This window comes from Ptychodera flava, chromosome 4, assembly GCF_041260155.1.
Source record: "Ptychodera flava strain L36383 chromosome 4, AS_Pfla_20210202, whole genome shotgun sequence".
NCBI classification, from domain to species: Eukaryota; Metazoa; Hemichordata; class Enteropneusta; family Ptychoderidae; genus Ptychodera; species Ptychodera flava.
The window spans coordinates 28,485,018-28,504,219 of record NC_091931.1 but is presented as its reverse complement, the minus strand read 5'-3'; the positions used below and the strand labels follow the sequence as shown (position 1 = coordinate 28,504,219).

Here is a 19,202-nt window from a genome sequence, read left to right as displayed (position 1 = left end):
TGGAATATAATATTTTTCATGTCATTTCTTTCTACTAGAGGTATTTTCAAATAGTGATATTGCATTTTTTTCATTTGGAAGCTATACCTTTCTGTATAATTACATGAACTGAGAAACTATCATTTTTGCCATTTAAATAGATGCTTACACAACCTAAACTTCCCTTACCGCAGATTATTTCTACTGCAAATTTGCCATAAGTTTGCTGCAAAATCATGCAGCAAGTACATGTATATACCTTGCAGGAAGGAGTTGCAGAAGTTTGCAGCCAGCTGTGACCCTCCTGCAAACCGTTAAATCAGTTTGCAGCAAATTTGCGGTAAACGACTCAGTTGCTGCAAATTTGCAGCAAACAAGGTTATTGCTGTAAATATGCAGCAACATGATTGACATATTGCCCACTATTTCATTACCAGGGAGTACTACACACTGTGTACCATTGCACTTTGTGACCGGTCATATATAAGCAACACAAAAATTGATCTTTCATGTATATTTTATATTCATTTATTTTTATAACAGACAATCGACTTTTTAAAATTATAATAACTGGTAGATAATGGACAGCTTCAGTTAAGCTGGTGAAAGTGACATAACTCAGCAAAATTGCATCTATTGAGTGCATCCATAGTATACCGTAGTGACATTATTATGTAATAAGAGTACCCTTTCCAATCTGGTTGGGTAAATCACCGTGGGTAAATTATGGTTGGATCGACAACTTTTTAAAACAGAGACATGTCTGTCTTGCAAGTTAAACCCTGTATTTTCTACGAATGACACCATGAATGGCACGATGCAAGCAGTTTCGAACGAAATGTGCGTCTGATGGTCTGTAAGGACACGTCGTAGACTTTTGTTTACTGCAAATCTGTTCCTTAAAAATATCGACTGATGAGAACTTTTCATTGTAGAAACAGACAAGTAAATGTCAATGCATTCAATGTTTGGTATAAGCAAGGACCCGCTACTATATACTACCTCCCAGCAGAGTAGTGGTACAGGTGCTCCAACTTCAGGCTATGTATCCCATCATAGTATTATACACGGGTGCGTACAATGCACTGTAAGCTTACAGTCTGTGTCCCATCGATATCGCTAACAAAATCTCGCCTTTTGATGACATGAATTGTGGTAAAGGCTTTTGTCCATGTTTTCAGCGTTAGAGTTATATTGCCGAGCACAAATTTGAGGTTTAGGATTACCTTCCGTCCCGAGCAGCTGTACGAAAATCCAATACGCTACTTCGCCAGCGTCTAAACGCGTCCTGCATTGAGCAGTCGACATGTTTACACTCTCAGGTCACGGTTCATCAAGTTCAGTTCGCGCATTGATATTAATTCTTCGTGCTGAAAGAATTTTTACTCTCTTTTTAGTCTTTCTATGATAACAATAACCGTTTTCATTAAACTAATAAATTAAATGCTATGTTAAGTATGAAATATAACGGATTGGTGCAGATGTAGAGTCAATTCAAGCGTTTAAAAACGGGACTACATTATCAATCGCGTAATGATTTATAGATCGCACTTCCGTTAAGGTCATGAGGCTTGATCGGCGCGAAGTTAGATTTTGGTACCATCGGCTGCGTACTTGTGATCAGGGAGTTATCTGGTGGACAATTTTGTGATCTTTCTATGGAATCACCATTCAAATGATATCACAGTGTTGCAAAAACGTGTATACAGTACCAGGGACAGACGCAGTTCTAAATTTGTGAACGCGAAAAGCAGTGAAGATGCTGACTATATTTTCTAAGTTTGTGCACACAGCACGGAGAGACCTGCAACCGGGAATCGTCCAGCGTCTGTCTGCGAGCCGTTCACAAATGTAAGTCAATGTACCGTTCGTCTGTACATCGCTATTATGTTCTGTAATCGTTGTATTGCTATTTTTACCTACAGTTAAATTTTCTTTGAGTACTGATTCATACTGAACTCACTTTCGTTTCACAATAGTAAGTGCTGAGATTTTTGCAGATTGTCGCCGCCCTGTATCATGTATGTAAACAACATACGGCGAGTTCAAGTTGTCCGCTGTCGGACATTTTAATTATTATTAATTCGATCATAAATATTTATATACTGTTTGCTTCAATTTTTCAACTTGATTTTTGTCTCGTTTTTAAATAATTATTGATCTCTTTCATGAAATTTACAATGTTTGGTCACACGGTAAAGACTTACACTCTTCCCTGAACGATTTGTATTTTTCAGAATGCATTGCTGGTACTCTAAAGGGACAAGAAATTCAGAGACCAGAAAGCCAAATCGCAGCCGTTGACAGTAATGTAAATGTTACATGAAACTTCTCGAGCTAAAAGAAAATCTCTGGAAGACACTTATGTGGCATGAAATGAACATGGCATATAAAATAAATTGTACTACAATTTGAATTTAACCTTTTTTTCTCAGTTGTCTTTTTATTAAATAATAACTTTATTTGCGCTGACCATTGTTTCTTGTGAAACTGGTATTTCACTGCTTAGTTGGATAAAACACATCTTGTGCTGTCCACAGTCTGCTGTCTGCCTTACGTTGTCAGGTTTTGTTTCTCAACCATGTCACTGACATTGGCCATGTCTACACAAGTGATTTTACAACTTCTGTGTACATATCTGAACTGAACTTATTATATTTTTTGAGAAGATAAAAAGTTTGAAACTTGTGGTACAACACAAAAAATTGCGCTGTCACTTAATTGTGTTGCTTCTTTGGTTTTCAGTATCTCTTGTCTATTGTAATGTATGTAGTTTTCTTACTGTTACTGAAATTGGTAAAAGTTTATTCCAGAGCTGACTGTTGTGAAATTATAACAACTTTGAAGGAAATTCTGCACGTGTAATTTGCAGCAAATGTGCAGTAACATGCAAAATAATTTGCTGCATGGAGTTGCGGCAAATTTTCAGTAACATTTAAATTAATTTGTCGCAAGTTTGTTGCAAGGAGTGTGCTGCAAATTTGTTGCAAAGAGTTTGCAGCAAGTTTGCCAAGTTTATGTGCTAAAGACATGAGTTTTTGAAAATTACGCCAAAACGGCAGGAGACTGGCACTGGTCAGTTTGTGCCATAAACGAACACTTTCTGGAGAGCACTTCTGTAAACTGGGCAGAAACCGGGCGCCCGTTTTTTGCCTGGTTTGTGTACCATCAATGGGCGCTTTCCGGACACTTCTAGAAACCGGGCAGAAACCGGGCGCCCATTTTTTGCCTGGTTTGTGTACCATCAACGGGCGCTTTCCGGACACTTCTAGAAACCGGGCACAAACCGGGCGCCCGTTTTTTGCCTGGTTTGTGTACCATCAACGGGCGCTTTCCGGACACTTCTAGAAACCGGCATAAACCGGGCGCCCGGTTTGTGCCATAAACGGGTACTTTCCGGACGCAAACTGGGCAGAAACTGGGCGTCAGGATTTTGCCCGGTTTGTATTATAAAAACGGGCGCTTTCCGGTAACTTCTAGAAACCGGGCAGAAACTGGGCGCCCGGTTTGTGCCATAAACGGGCGCTTTCCCGACTATTGAGTTACATATCATGATAGATTGCACCGGGCGCTTTCCGGACACTGAACCAGGCGCTTTCCGGGCAATTACCGGACACTTTCCGGGCGCTTTCCGGGCACTTTCCGGACACAAAATTTGGTAAGGGTTTATGTTAAAATACACCATATGGAATATGTTGTGCTTCACTAATTTTTAACCATCTTGACCTGATGGTGAAATATGGACTTGGCAGGAAAATGGTTAAATTACTCACTGTATCCAGTGACAACTCTCCAATCACCCTTATTCCGTGACTGGGGCATTTCTGCCGACGTACTGATGGCAGGAGTTGCCCGGTTTTTCTCGGAGTCCGTGCTGGAGACCACAGGAGGCGATGACACACACTCAGATGAGCTTTCTTCCTGCCGGAATGAATCTGATGCCGTCATGTCATCGCTCATTTGGATTTCCTTGTCCGAGAGGATCCCAAGCTCTCTCTGCATTTCCGCTCTGACATCTGCATAACTGTGAATGAATGGCCGACAAGCAATAAATCTATCAAGCGATTTTTCTTTTTTTTATCATTTGTGCCAGAATTCAGTGTTTTCGTTCAGGGTGGTACCCTGGTAAATGTACTGGGGCTCACTGTACTGGCTGTTCCCTTTGAATCCTATTAAGTGGACAACAGACTGTGGTAAAACGGCTCCAAAACTGTTTTAACTGTGCACCAAACTCAGAGCAAAACCACAGAAATTTCACTCATTATCCTTCTCGTCAGTGTAAACCAGTTATCAGAGATATGCTTAATGTAAGTATCCACACAAATTGTGATTCACAGATCTCTAATGAGCTTTCTCTTTGCCATTTATGCAGTACAGTGTAGTTTTTTACGGTTTTGTAGACACTTATTGACTTACTGGTTGATACACGCTTCATGACAGAAGCAATGTTCAAACTAGTCATCAATGGAGACTCTGTGCAGATAAAGTTTGGCAATGAAGTCTGCATCCAAACTAGGAATGCTTCAGTGGGGAATCATACCAAACACAAACGACTTCTCAACTCTACGTGGTGCACATTACAAAGTCCTGATAATCTGCAATACCGATAACCTACCTGACAACTTTGTGGTTGCAGACGATGAATTCTGGTTTGGAGTTCCACTGGTTGTAGGATATGTAGTACCTTGTCTGCAGCCAGATCCACTCTTGACCCTTGGTCAGAAACCGATGGTAACATGAGGTCCCTCACCAGTTTGCATCACTGTCAATAGTAATCATCAAAACTAAGTAAAATATCTAAGTAACCACTTTTGCCAACACTGACAGACAAATAGTGATCTCAAAAATACTCAACATCTCTTAGAAATCCCTTTCCTTGGACTATTTCGTGCCAATTGTGCATGGACATTTTCACCTAGAGCTTTGAAGCAAATGTATCTCTACCAGTGTTTTCTGATCAAAGGGACCTGGGTAATAATATTGCTACCTGCTGCAGTGTCCTGATTTGTACCTGTTGCAGTATCCAGATCTGTCAAACTAAATCATTTGACACATTCACTGAAGAGGGCAAACAATATGAATGCAAAACTGCACAACAATCTGGTTATGCTCTCCCGTCTCCATCTAATTCCTCCACTTTCAGGTAATCGTACGCAAAAAATAATCTGAACTTACATGCTTCGTGGCATTTTGCAAGTTTTTCCAAATCGTCTTGATGATAATAATCATACCCAGAGGTACCTAACACCTCAAACGGCAGATACCCAATTATAGGTGGTCCCCTAGAAGAAAAGACGAGTGTGGTCAGCATTTGCTCCCTGCAACGTAACCCTTTCACCACAATGGTTTGAACCAAGCCCATTGTTTTCAATGGTGATTGAGGATTGGTTTACACGAAATGGGGGAGAACATGTTCATACTAAGTTACCGGTACTATACTACTCTCAATGATCTGGTCATGAGATTACAAAACCTTACTATTCAAGTGGAATGGCTAGCTCATTCATCCCCAAATACTTGGCAAAATTTTTTATTTCTCCAAAGGTCAATAATATACTAGTATAATCACTGTTCCACTCTGAGCTTATAATATTACAAATATTTCTAAGAAACTGAGCCCTTCTTCTTCGTTGTGTCCGCCACAGTCAATGATCTCAAACTGTCCACGGTGAAGTTTTGAACTTTCATCCTTGCATGACAAAAGACAAAATATTCTTCTTTCCTGTATGTCACAGCAAGAGCCAAAATGGGTTGCCGCATTCACACTTCAATAAATATTCCGTAATAGGAAAACTGAAAAAAGTGACATGTTTATTGTTTTGATTAGAGGTCACTGATTATTGACCATTCCATTGATATATCCCAATTCACACATAAGACTACTACAAGTTTATCAAGTGGCACAAACCGTCTTTAACTTCAGACACATCTAGAGACAGAGGCTGTGTATTAAACATGCCCACAGTCACACAGATGATCTTAATATGTGATTATAGTCACAGCAAATTACACTTTTTTAGGAATCGTATTCTTAGGATTAGCATGGATAAATCCGCTGTTAGGTTTCAGTTTACAGAGAGTGAGGACACATGCAGTGTCCTCCCTGGGGCATTCCATGTTTATTTTTCGGTGAGACAGTTACTTTGTTTTGCCTTGTCTAATCTGTGCTTCAGTAACCTGTTGCCAGAGATGGTCATTTAACTTCATTGATTGAGTCGAGTTGACTTGAACATAGATAATTTGTCAATTTGATTTCCACACGGACAATAGGAAGACAGGTAAACAGTTTACTCTCTATGCAAATATGACGCGCCATGACAAAAACACATTGCTTGCGATGCAAGTAAATTATTTGGTTATAATGTGATGATATAGGACTACAATGCAAAGAAAGTTCCACAATTCCTAAAATTCCACTATCGATTTATGACATGCACACATTGATATACAAGGCAAGCATGAGACATGACATGGACTGTGCTATCTGTTTTTGAACAATCTCACATCACAGATGTGTTCAAGTCACTGATCTTTAAGTCTAGTTTTTTGTAGTTGTGTTTTTATAGCATGCAGTGTGTTGTGCTAGGTTGAACCGTGCTCTTGACAATCAACCTGAAAGAGAATGAAAGCTCGGCAAGGGCATGGGGTACGGCTATTTCCCTTCAGCTGGGATCAAAGAAAACCAACACGCAGAAGTCACGTTTCCTCAGAGTATGGTAAAGCGTTGATTTACCTGTGATCCAAGAATAAAAATTTCCAGTCCAGACTGTGCCTGGATATGAACTCATTTCCAAAGTACGACACCACCGCAAACTCAGTTCCAAGTTGAGCATGTTGCAGTCTGACCGTGCAGGCAAACACGTACGGACTGCCACTTGCTAAACTGTCAACATCAAATGCTTCTGCAGAAGAGAGAGAGAGAGAGTGAAAGACAGCAGGCAGCACTTTCAGAATATTATCACAACATGCAAGTCAGACATCCATGGTATATCCTTTCAACTAATTGGTCACGCACTCTTTGCAAGATATCAAAGTGACTACCTGCTTACACATCAACAAATGGAATTTCACCTTTTAAACGAATTATTAAAACTACTCCAAAGAGTTGTACTGAGATAATCTCTTTGAAGGAGTTGACTCAGTCTCTGAATTTCATCACAGTAAAAGTATTATCTTCAAGTCAATTCGCTGAAATACAATATTTTCAAGATTGAATCTCTCTCACATGAACCACTGCCATATCTTGTACTAGGTTTATGAAAAGGCAGTCAATTTATTGAATTTTAAACATGCGTTGCTATTTAAACAAACAAAACGTAATCATCCTAAAAAACTAGCCACTTTACTGAATTTAAAGTTTTGAGATTAACTTCAGAGAATGCTTTTGCCCGGAGAAAACTCTTCCTGAAAATTTACCTATTTAAAGGCGTAGCCTCCCTTTAAATGGGCGCGAAGCTATGGCAGCGTTCATTGTTGAAGTGGACACCAAACAGGCAACACGCTGGCACACGCTCCAGAAAATGACACTTTTTAGTTTTTTCCGGCCGCAAAAATGCAGACAGACTGCCAAGCAGTCAGAGCAAAGCTGTTGCTGATTGAACTCTTTGGTTATATTCAAATTCTAACGTGACTGCAAGACGATTTTTTAGAAAATTCGCGCGTTGATGGTGGGGAATCAATCACCATTGGTGATTTGAACCGACTGTCAATCAAACACTTGTATAACCTCTGTTAGCAGGATTAACAAAAGGTGACAAAAGGTTGGGATCAGTTTGTGTAATTAACGTTATAGAAATCAAACATCGTACTGGCCAAGTGTTTGACTGGGAGGAGAACTCCACTAATGCGAGAAACTGGGGTTGAAAATTTCAGCTTTAATACCCAAAGAAAAAAGAAACTGCATAGGATGTAAGTTTCCAAATACAAGAGCTTTCATTTTGAATGTCACCAGCTCAAGCTATGCATGTGTTGAATCTTGTGGAAGACTGCAGTACACGCCATCGCCAAAACAGCAGTACTTTCACTGTTACACTTGCAAAATCAAAGCACCATATTAGGAAGATGTCTATGACTTCAACAAAGTTACAGAGGTCTCAAGCTTTCAAAGTTAAACCGATTTCACATCACTCTGTGATCGCTATAACAATGAGTTGACAGAAACTGATCAAGCTCAATCAAATAATCTTGAGAGCTCTTTCATAAAAGTAAGAGAGCTCTCAAGATTTCAGTGTTGAACAGGTTTGATATCACTGTCAAATACTGTACAAACATGCTGGCCATCTAGTATTTGACTGCCATCTTGGTTTCATTTCAAACATGCAGTGAATACATGCCTCTGTACAGTATCTGATAGAAAATAAATGTACATCCGAGAAGCAAATTAGAGCATAAACCCTGTGGAAGTATAACAGAATTGTAATGTTAAATCTATGCCAACATAATGACTTAGTGTGTATCCAATGGAGCCCATTGCTAAGAAGTTAAATATAACAGTTCAATAAACAAGCCTTATAAGGAACCAACACAACATCAGAATCTATCTTAATTTCAAGTAACAGCAATTATCCAATCTGAGCACATTAATATAAATATCCCAATAGAACACTCAAAGGCTTCCTACCATCAACTCTTCTTGTAAAGCTCCCATTGATCTGTACTGGCTCATAGACGGGGTTTTCGCATGGATTTCCAGAGGACCTCACCATGTGGCACTTAAATTGAAATCTCTTGCTGAGAATGTCTGTTCCACAGTCAACCAAAGTGCGGTCTGCCAGGGCCAGAATTTTATACATCTCCGGTCTGTCATCTTCGTGAACCAACTCGTATATGGTGCTATTTTGGTATTCATTCTTAAATTACAAAGGTAAGGGAGAATAAAGTTTTATTATTATTATTATTATTATTATTATTATTATTATTACAAGTTTAGGGGCTATAAGTATTATATAGAAATCTAATAACAATTCATTGAAGCTGTGGGAATTCTGAAAAAAAGGAAAAAGGTGTTGTTTATTTTAATTTTGTCAATAGGGGTGACTTTTAATTGTCGTACGTATATTCTCTCCGCCCGGTTACATAGGTGTTTCTTTTGACATCACTACCCTTATGAATATTCATATACTTGCAAAACCAACAGTCGTTGTCTCTGGCAGCGCGTACAGCTGCTGAGCTGCACAGCGTAGCCTTTGATCGCAGGCCCATCGTGGCAGTCGTGGGCGCCCACAAACAAGGCACAGCGACTGTGGAGAGTCTATGCCAGTGGAATGTTAAACGTATCTTCAGCGTGGCATTTGTAGTTGTGGCGAAAACCATAAACCCTCTCCCTGTGCTGACGTTAATGGGTTTTATTTTGTTCATGTGCATTTACTGTAAGCGATAGAGGAAGTTTTGGGATGGAAATAGAGCAAAAGCATGAGTTTTTCCTCGAAATCTGTGCTGCAAATATTACTTCACGCATGCGCACTCATTTGCGCGTGAATGTGTCGTCTGTACACTACGTCTCGTGCTATAATCTTGTCGTTGAGCTTTGCATGTTGACAGAAACTGGAATTACTGCAGAGAATACTTTTCAGGAGATCACAAGTGAGTCCCCAAGGTAACAAGTAGGACGTTTAGGAAATCCTTTCAGAAAGTTCACGCTGCCTGTGGCCATTTTGTGGAGTATAAGCTTATACGAACCTGGACTAGAGCGACGGTATACGGTATGTCTACTGTAAATATTGCCAGATAATATGCGATGGAATTTTGCGTTTCACGTCGTTCAATCATTCAGATGGAAATGCCGGCCTTCTCCAAACTTTGAAAAAAATCAGGGTGACATACTTTGGCTAACTCTTGTATAACAATGACGTAATTTAATGAGAAGACCTTTGATTTGAGAACTCTGATCATGACGGATTCACTGAAAGAGTGAGTATTCAACAACTTTTTCCTATGTCCATGTAGCACTTGTGCAAAAATAAGCGAGTCCACAGGCCTTTGGCGAATCAATAAATGCGTTTTTCACCAAGCTGAAAGGTTGAAAGATGCGTCCGTCACTTTGGGACGAGCTAGATAAATGCAGTCAAACCAAGCTGGGCATAGAAATTTGCCATAGTATGACTTTGTTCTGGAGACGACCGGCCGTGCGGTGGAACTTTGCAACAAAGTTTCCATATCTGAACTGACGTACTTGAATGACAGGCACAGGAAACGATGGCCAATAAAAACGCATTCTCGTTGCATTTTGATAATAATGTATCGATCACAATGACACGGAAATTATGCCTCCTCCCACAGAAGGGCCAAGGTCTATTTTTAGCCCTGCTACAGTATAGTATATCTCAGTGTTGAAAATGCCATATTATTGTCATGTTGTCATGGCGACTTTTAAAATTTGCATACAACTGTGAGAGTGAAACGGGTTGTTTATAGGTCACAACTCTTTGAGTCCCACTGTCGTCCATTACACCTGTTTCCTTGGGCATTAAAGGTGTGCAAGTATACACATCAAAAGACTAGAAAATACACTTCATGGGTAGAACCTTGTAAAATAGCCCTTTCTTGTCTGGTTAACGAAAAAAGATACCCCTGATCTAAAATATGCATGGGCTATCAGCCAGTGTCACCGGCCTACCACATTCAGAACATGGTTGCCCAAGTGGACTACCAGGGAAAAAAAGTTTATTTCGAGCCCTGGGCAATATTAAACATGAAACATTTAGGCCTAACTTGTAATATTTCCCCTTGTCTTGGCCAGCTGGTTTTTAAAAAAAAGTTTAAAGGTATACAGGGACCATGTTCAAATTTAGCCATTGCTACCATGGAAAGGGGAGATCTAGCTAATCATCAGAATCATAGAGTTTATGGGGTCACGCCAGGTCACACAAAAAATAATGCACCACTACATGGCCATAATTTTACTTTAGTTAAAGAATCAGAAATAATTTGTCTTCATTATTCTTCCTAGAATGAGGCAAAGAAATCAAAATAAATTATTATAAAATGAACATTATTATACGTCGTTAATTATAAATCCATAAAATAAATAAGTACCAGTGAATTATGTTTTAAATAAAACAAAAAAAAACTGTTACTGCTTCTGATAAATAATGGTACATTGGGTGATAAGGGGAATTGGGTTCATAAAATTAATTTGAGATACAAGTAGAATTAATTTTAGCACATAAAATTAATTTTAAGGCATAAAATTAATTCGATGAATGCATAATAAGTTGGTACTATACTCTATAACACTTATTTGGGATGACTGCATGAAACAAAATTAAAAATGCTTGAAAAATTTTTTCTGGTCTATATAAAATTAATTCAAACACACTAAAATAAACGGAAAACAATTTTGACAAGAATGGCCTCAATGTACATTATCTTTATTATTCTTCCTAGAATGAAGGCAAAGAAATTACAATTATTATTATTATTATAGAACAAACGTTAAAAGTTGTTACTTAGAAATCCATAAAATAAATAAAAAACAGTGAATTATGTTTTAACATAGACCCACTCAAGGGTCTATTGTTTTAAATAAAAAAAGTTGTGGTTCCCAAATAGGTTACCATGGCAACATAAAACAAAAATGAACATTGACTTCATGCTGTGATAAATACACTTAGGAGTGCATTTGCATAGTTAATAGGATTACTTTTAATGGATTTTTGAAAAAAAAATGAAATTTTAAAATGCAAATAGGTTACTATGGAAACACAGGAGAGGTAAAAATGGATATCATATTTTGTCTTTCTAACCTAAAATAACCCCTTGGTATAATATTTCTGTTGATTTAATGGATTTTTACACTGGATATTTGGTCTTTCTAACCCAAAATATCCCTTTGATGTAACACATTCTGTTGATTACTGGATTTTAGGTGGAATCTTTGAAACACCGGTAATTTTACTCCTGAATGGTTGCCATGGAAACATCTCACATTAAAATGAGTGTGATTTTTTTGGTGTGCTAACCAGAAAAACCCTTATTATCAATTTTTTACATCAATCAATAGTTCTTTAATAGGAATTAGGGAAAAAGTAACATTTTCAATCCCAAATTTGTTACCATGGCAACTCGAAACATTAAAATAAGTCTGTTTTTTGTGTTGTCTGACTCGAACTCCCCCACTAGATAATTTTCATAACAATCAAAGTAACTTTTCATAGGATATTAGAAAAACTGGAATTTTCAACCCCTAAAATGGTTACCATGGAAACATGGGGCAGTGAAATCGATATCATATTTGGTCTTTTCGACCCAAAATACCTCTATGGTGAAGTTTTCATGGAAATTGAACCTATTATTATTCCCATTATTATTTCTATATAATACTTATATTAATTATTATATAAAATTTGTTCGGAATACACTATACAAATGTCTCAGTGCACTGCATTAAAAAGGGGAAAAAATTTATATAACAACCACTCATAAAGTTAATGAAATTGGTAAAAACAAAGCAAATGTACGAACTTAAAAGTAAACCTGTGTAAAAAAGAAAGTTTTCAAATAACGCTTCAAAAGTCAAACGGTGGCAGTTGCTTTAATATACAGGGGCAAATCACTCAAGAGTGTAAATGCCCAAACAGAAAACACTCTCTGACAATGCGTCTGTTAAAATTAAATCTCAGAAGTGTTAAGCCGAAGTTCTCATTTGATTTCAGACCTCTTGCTTGTACGCAGAGTTAATTCTAGGACGCGCCATTGCGCAATTTGCGCAAAAAAATCTCGAATGGCCCTCATTTCTACCTTTGATGCGCCACCAAGGGCGCAACATTTTATGAATGGGTCGGTCGATCACGCAGAGTTCACTTAGTTCATACATTACGTAGCTCCCCGAAGGTCATTACCTCAGTCATAGTGTGCCATGTTAAACGATTCAGTTACCCTTCGACCTTTGCCCACTACGGCATATATGGTGGTGCATAGGAAGCTGGGTAAAAAGGACTGATGTAGGGGCAATGGTGTATTGGAGCCGTGCGCATGTGGTACGATCGATGAATGTAAACAACGGCTCTGGCCGCCGCGTTATCGTGAAAAGCTAGTCGCCGCTCAGATTTTTAACGCCAGTACTATATAATAGTTGATGAACCCAGGATGATCGGGCAGTCCCTTAAATTGAAGCGTTTGCAACGTCTATCGTCCATACCAGCGAAACGTTGAACACTGCAAGGAAAGCATTCATGCTTGGCCGGCCATATGATCGTTTTGAAGAGCAACACAGTTTAAGTCGGACATATATCTCGTTATCCAGAGTAGCCAGATCAGAACCAATGATCGTAAATTTGCTAATACATACTAGTTATGTATAAAAGTTGATGTATCGATCACTTTATGTAGGTCGTACGGGTTACACTCTCGTGTTGTATCAGTGTGATAATTAATTGTCGACCAGTGCAAATCAGGGGCCACTCGGAGAAATCCTACCGGTGCGCTAAGCTTTGATCATGATCGCTGCCAGTCAAAATCACAGTCCGTAGTAATTTGTGCAGTTGTTACAGTCCGACATCAATAATTCATCACATAAGTTACGTAAACAATTGAATCAAACAAACGGTTAGTTTGCTGCTGCCATTGATGGGCCTGTTGCGTATACGGAGCACAACTTAGCTGTAGGCTTCGTTGGTTACAGGTGGCCCGATCTCTAGTATTCTCCTTTTCTTGACTGATAGACTATGGTATTTTCAGCAGAAAATTCAAGGGTTTTACATGTGTGATCATGACGGCCCCCGATTTTATAAAATGGCCCCCTTGGGACAGGAGTAGGGGCCAAAGTGGCCCCTTGTTTTTACGTCCTAGAATGAACACTGTTGTACGTATAATTTAATCAATTGTCTCGAGTAATGAGGTGTGTTGCCATGGGCAGTTTTTGAAAGTTAACAAGATAATTCAATATCTGATACGGACATCAACTGGTAACCAATGTAGGTCTTTACAAAGTAAGCCCTACGAGAAAGCATGTCTGGAAAAACTTAAGACGTGACAAAACGGACAAGACTGAGAACAAGATAGTGTCAGTTTTGATTCTTGAACTCACATTTAGTCTTTGTGTTACACACATGCACACTTGGTAACTATAGACAAATTAACTAAAAATCAACTAAAAATGTATAAAAGTATTACATAAGAATAAATACAAAGCATGCATCACCACAATTTGAATGTTTGTGACTACACTTGGACTTAACGAACACCTATGCCAAACATCAAAGCGATCAAATCAGTGGTTTTGTAGAAAAGTTGAAAATTTCACAAAAAGCTCAAAAGTACCTTTAAAATGATTAAATCAAAAACATAGGGCCAAAGTCCCTGAAGCTACAACAGACATGGATACAAAATTAAGTATTTCCTGACTGTATGAAATTATCTCACTAAGGTCATCCTAGGTACCTGTAAACCAAATATTAAAGCTGTCTGACCAGCGGTTTTGAAAAAACAAGTGACTCAACAGTTGACAGAGCTCTGCTGTGTTATGTAGAGAATAACCTTTTGTGACACATGTATTGATGCAGAAGGTGGATATCTTTGATAGCTCATTTCAGGATGGCCTGACCAAAATGGAAAAAAAAAATTCCGTAAAAATACAGATTTGCATATTTCATCACAATTTTAACAAATCTAAGTTGGGTTATCCCTAGGGACCTGTATACCAAATAACATTGTAAGTTCTGTTGAATAAGTTGAGACTGTACGTACTCAGAGAAAGTACACTGAAGAGACAAATTTTTGAAACTTAACAAGTTCAAGGTCATCAAAAGCATTATATGGAATCATGTTACACTTTCATTGCACTGTTTACACAGATTGCATAATTGCTATAAATAGCACATGAGGAATCTTACAGCCCAGTTTTACCATAAAAACCTATCACTTTGACCACTCTTTTAATTGACCACTCAATTTTTTTCCTCAAAAAGTAATCTTATTTTATCCTTACCAAGTCAACCATAAATGGAAATTAGAACTTTCTGTATCTCTATTTATTTGACCACCCTATCATGACAAACTATTATGCGCAATTCTTTAGATAACATAAATGGTGGTTCAGAATATATCAAAGTTGAGATTCAGGAAAGTTGCCTTTACAGGTTTTAATCCTCAATTCACTATGAACTGTCAAAAAAAGTTGAACTTTCTGATAATTCCACACTAAAATTATTTTGGCTTTGATGATTTCCTAATTAATTCAATTATTTAAAATCATATTAATTATTTTTTTCTGGGTGAATTGATAGGGTTTATACAGTACAAGAATTACATACAATGTAAGTCAAACTTTGACCAAAAATGACAAAAAAATTCCTTAAAAATACACATTTGCATATTTCATCACAATTTGAACAAATCTACGTTGGGTTGTCCCTAGGGACCTGTATACCAAATAACAAAGCTGTCTGACCAGCGGTTATGAAGAAGAAGATTTTTTACCAAAAACGCCTTTTTTGGCATTAATTTGCCTATTTTCAACGATATCAAAAAATTAAAAAAAATAGTTTCTCAAAATCATATTTTTCATCTACACAACAAATATCAAATCAGTAAGTACTGCGGTTCTCAATATATTTGAGTGGACGGACGCCTCACAAACGGACATACATACATACATACATACAGACTGACGACGGACGCCGGACGGATACCCATCCCAATAGCTTCTATAGACTATAGTCTATAGTAGCTAAAAAGTAAAAAGACCAGTTGAAATACTTGCCTAAATGACAATCCAACCAAACCTCAAAAATAGTGACTGCATCAAGTGTTTCTGAGATATCTCCTCCATGGCGTATAGCATATGACATAGGCAAAGCCATCACATTGGTCCATTGGACTTCCGGTCCAAAGGACTAAAATCATCCTTGAAGTGTAACACAGATGTCACCTGACATGATGCTGAAACTTTGTAAACTGATATCTACCCACATATAATGATACAACACTAAACAGCTTTAGGCGATACTGACGCCCATTGATGCAAAAAAGACCTCTTACTTCCTGCCTAAATCAACACATAATATCGTTGTAACATATGCATGCAGCTACTGTACATACAATATGTCACACATCATACCATGGATAGGACTGCTGCACTCCATGTTAGCCTCACAATTGCAAATATATATACAAAATACCATTGATCATGAAAAAACAAATAGAATTCATCCGGCAATATTATGGAACAGAGTATGTGTCATGCAACAGAGTATAAGAGGAATAATCTGAAAGAGTACAACTGAATGACAGCTATGGAAGACAGTCAAGGAAACAACTGACTGTCCCTAAAACCGTTTCAGAAAACCCTACATGTTGGAATGAACAAGATAATGCAGTGGTAATCGTTTGATATCACTTTAAGTCTCCATTCCAAAACCTTCAGGTTTACAGCTGGTCTAATATATACCAATTTGGTACTAGACTAACTGTAGACAGAGATGCAAAGACATCTACGTTTGTATGTTTTAATATATAATATCTCATGAACAGCATTTTGATTGCTATTTTTAAAGGCTAATTATTATGACCAATATCAGACCAACTTGAACATGAAACACAATAATGTAAGTTCATTTTCAAATATTCAGTGGAAGAAAATTTGAGACAGGTGACTCAAACAATTTCAAAATGTCATGGACACACTTGAAATAACCTGGAATATGGCACATCCTTGAGAAAGGCCTTCATTTTGTCTGCCATATGTGCACAACAAGAAATAGGCTATGAATTGCATGCAATATTGTGAGTCAAATGTCCATCTGGGGATTAAACACATCCACAATATAATTGTAATCGGTACTGCACTGTTTACCACCAGTCCACTAGAATCTATATCATACTTTGCTCATTCATTTCACCATTTTGTACTTGCCCTTGAAGTATTTTGATCGCTTGGCTATGGCTCTTTGTAGAAGGTCTATAGTGTTGGTGTGACTGGAATTGTGACTGTGCATCCCTGTGACTTTACAATGTAAATTGGTTTGGGACTGGCATACACTAATTAGGCATTCTATCATGGCGAAATCTTAATTGACGAGATAAAACACTGAAGTCTGAACTCTGAGATGAAAACAGCTGCACAGTCAGTTGTTTACGGCTGATAATCCTCGACTGATTATCCTCGTATCACGCTGTTACAGATAAAAAAATTTTGATGCCATCAACTAAATGACTCTAAACTTCATCACTAATGAGTGAGAACGAGTAGTGTGTTCTTCATTCAACCCGGAATATCTTCCCATCTTCCTTTCATTATTATGATGGACACCTTTTGATATTATTCAATTACAGAATGGCTCGACGACCAAATGAGTCAGTACAGAACTGTAACAATAGATGCATCCATTTCACACGATGTAAGTTTCTTTCCATCGTTTATTGTATAATCAATTGAGTTGCACACATTCACTCATATAATCTCTTTTGCCACCAAATAGTCACTTGAACAAGTCATCGTTGATGACACAGTCCCCACTTGTTAATGGGTACTTTGATTACAGGTCCTCAGAGAGGATAGAGTCCTCTTCATTAGGTCTGTGATAAAATACTTTTGAATGAATTCGCTTGATACATGTCTGAGCTGTAGTTCAGGACATGAAAGAATCGTAATAAAATGGCCACATGGCGGCCTTATTGGATCGTATCACAGAACAAATCTATGTGCATATGTATGACAGACATCCAGCTCTATGGGTTTGCTCAGAATTAGATATATGCATAATTAATGAGGTACAGTATGAAGCATCATAAGGTCATCATATGAAGGGTGTACCACTTGTGGTTCCTGAGTTATGGACAAATATGTATATTTGAGGTCAAAGGTCATCGAGGTCATGTGACATTTTGTCAAAAAAATTGTAGTGCTAAGTTATCCCTATATACCAAAAATCAGACCTCTAGCTCTATTTGCTTGCTCAAAATTAGATATGCACATAATTAATGAGGTACAATATGTGGCATCATAAGGTGTCCCGTCATACCAAATATGAAGGGTGTAGCACTTGTGGTTACTGAGTTATGGACAAATATGTATATTTGAGGTCAAAGGTCACCGAGGTCACATGACATTTTGTAAAAAAAATTGTATTGCTAAGTTATCCCTATATACCAAAAATCAGACCTCTAGCTCTATTGGCTCGCTCAAAATTAGATATGCACATAATTGATGAGGTACAATATGTGGCGTCATAAGCTGTCCCATCATACCATATATGAAGGGTGTACCACTTGTGGTTCCTGAGTTATGGACAAATATGTATATTTGAGGTCAAAGGTCACCGAGGTCACGTGACATTTTGTCAAAAAAATTGTAGTGCTAAGTTATCCCTATATACCAAAAATCAGACCTCTAGCTCTATTTTCTTGCTCAAAATTAGATATGCACATAATTAATGAGGTACAATATGTGGCGTCATAAGGTGTCCCATCATACCAAATATGAAGGGTGTAGCACTTATGGTTACTGAGTTATGGACAAATATGTATATTTGAGGTCAAAGGTCACCGAGGTCACATGACATTTTGTCAAAAAAATTTTATTGCTAAGTTATCCATATATACAAAAAATCAGACCTCTAGCTCTATTGGCTCACTCAAAATTAGATATGCACATAATTAATGAGGTACAATATGTGGTGTCATAGGGTGTCCCATCATACCATATATGAAAGGTTTAGGACTTGTGGTTACCGAGTTATGGACAAATATGTATATTCGAGGTCAAAGGTCACCAAGGTCACGTGACATTTTGTCAAAGTGTCTGAGATATCTGCGTGAACGGATGGACTCATGGATGGACTCACGGACGGACATGACCCAATCTAAAAGCCCCCTTGACTTTATCTTTGGGGACTAAAAACTGTGTCACTGCATCCTTTTTGCAATATGAATACGATGAGAAACTAAATTTTTATTTTTCTTGGCCTTATACATGGGAGTCTATGGACTGCCTTATACATGGGAGTGTATGGACTGCCTTATACATGGGAGTCTATGGACTGCCTTATACATGGGAGTCTATGGACTGCCTTATACATGGGAGTCTATGGACTGCCTTATACATGGGAGTCTATGGACTGCCTTATACATGGGAGTCTATGGAGGTGAAAACTAAAAAGTCCTCTAACACGGCCAAATTTGATTGCATTGTAAAACAAATCAATGTGCATCTGTATGAGGTAGGGTACTATCCTTGTACCAAGTTTGAACAAAATCGCTCCAGGCGTCTCTGAGATATCTGCGTG

At 38.0% G+C, this 19,202-nt stretch overlaps 1 protein-coding gene and 1 long non-coding RNA gene across 2 annotated transcripts in view; one reads left to right on the top strand and one right to left on the bottom strand.

Annotated features, from left to right (window-relative positions):
- The window catches only part of LOC139132209 (circadian locomoter output cycles protein kaput-like), a 48,303-nt gene that overhangs the window by 10,870 nt on the left and 18,231 nt on the right, over positions 1-19,202 (bottom strand). Inside the window, exons 5-9 of the mRNA XM_070698598.1 lie at positions 8,600-8,828; positions 6,713-6,881; positions 5,155-5,261; positions 4,595-4,724; positions 3,753-4,003 (exon numbers count right to left, since the gene is read on the bottom strand). Coding sequence (XP_070554699.1) covers positions 3,753-4,003; positions 4,595-4,724; positions 5,155-5,261; positions 6,713-6,881; positions 8,600-8,828 — 886 coding nt within the window. The remainder of the gene's footprint in view (positions 1-3,752; positions 4,004-4,594; positions 4,725-5,154; positions 5,262-6,712; positions 6,882-8,599; positions 8,829-19,202) is intronic.
- Positions 1,562-2,400, top strand: LOC139130484 (uncharacterized). The gene is made up of 2 exons (XR_011551874.1): positions 1,562-1,830; positions 2,217-2,400. It is a non-coding gene; the product is annotated as an uncharacterized lncRNA (long non-coding RNA).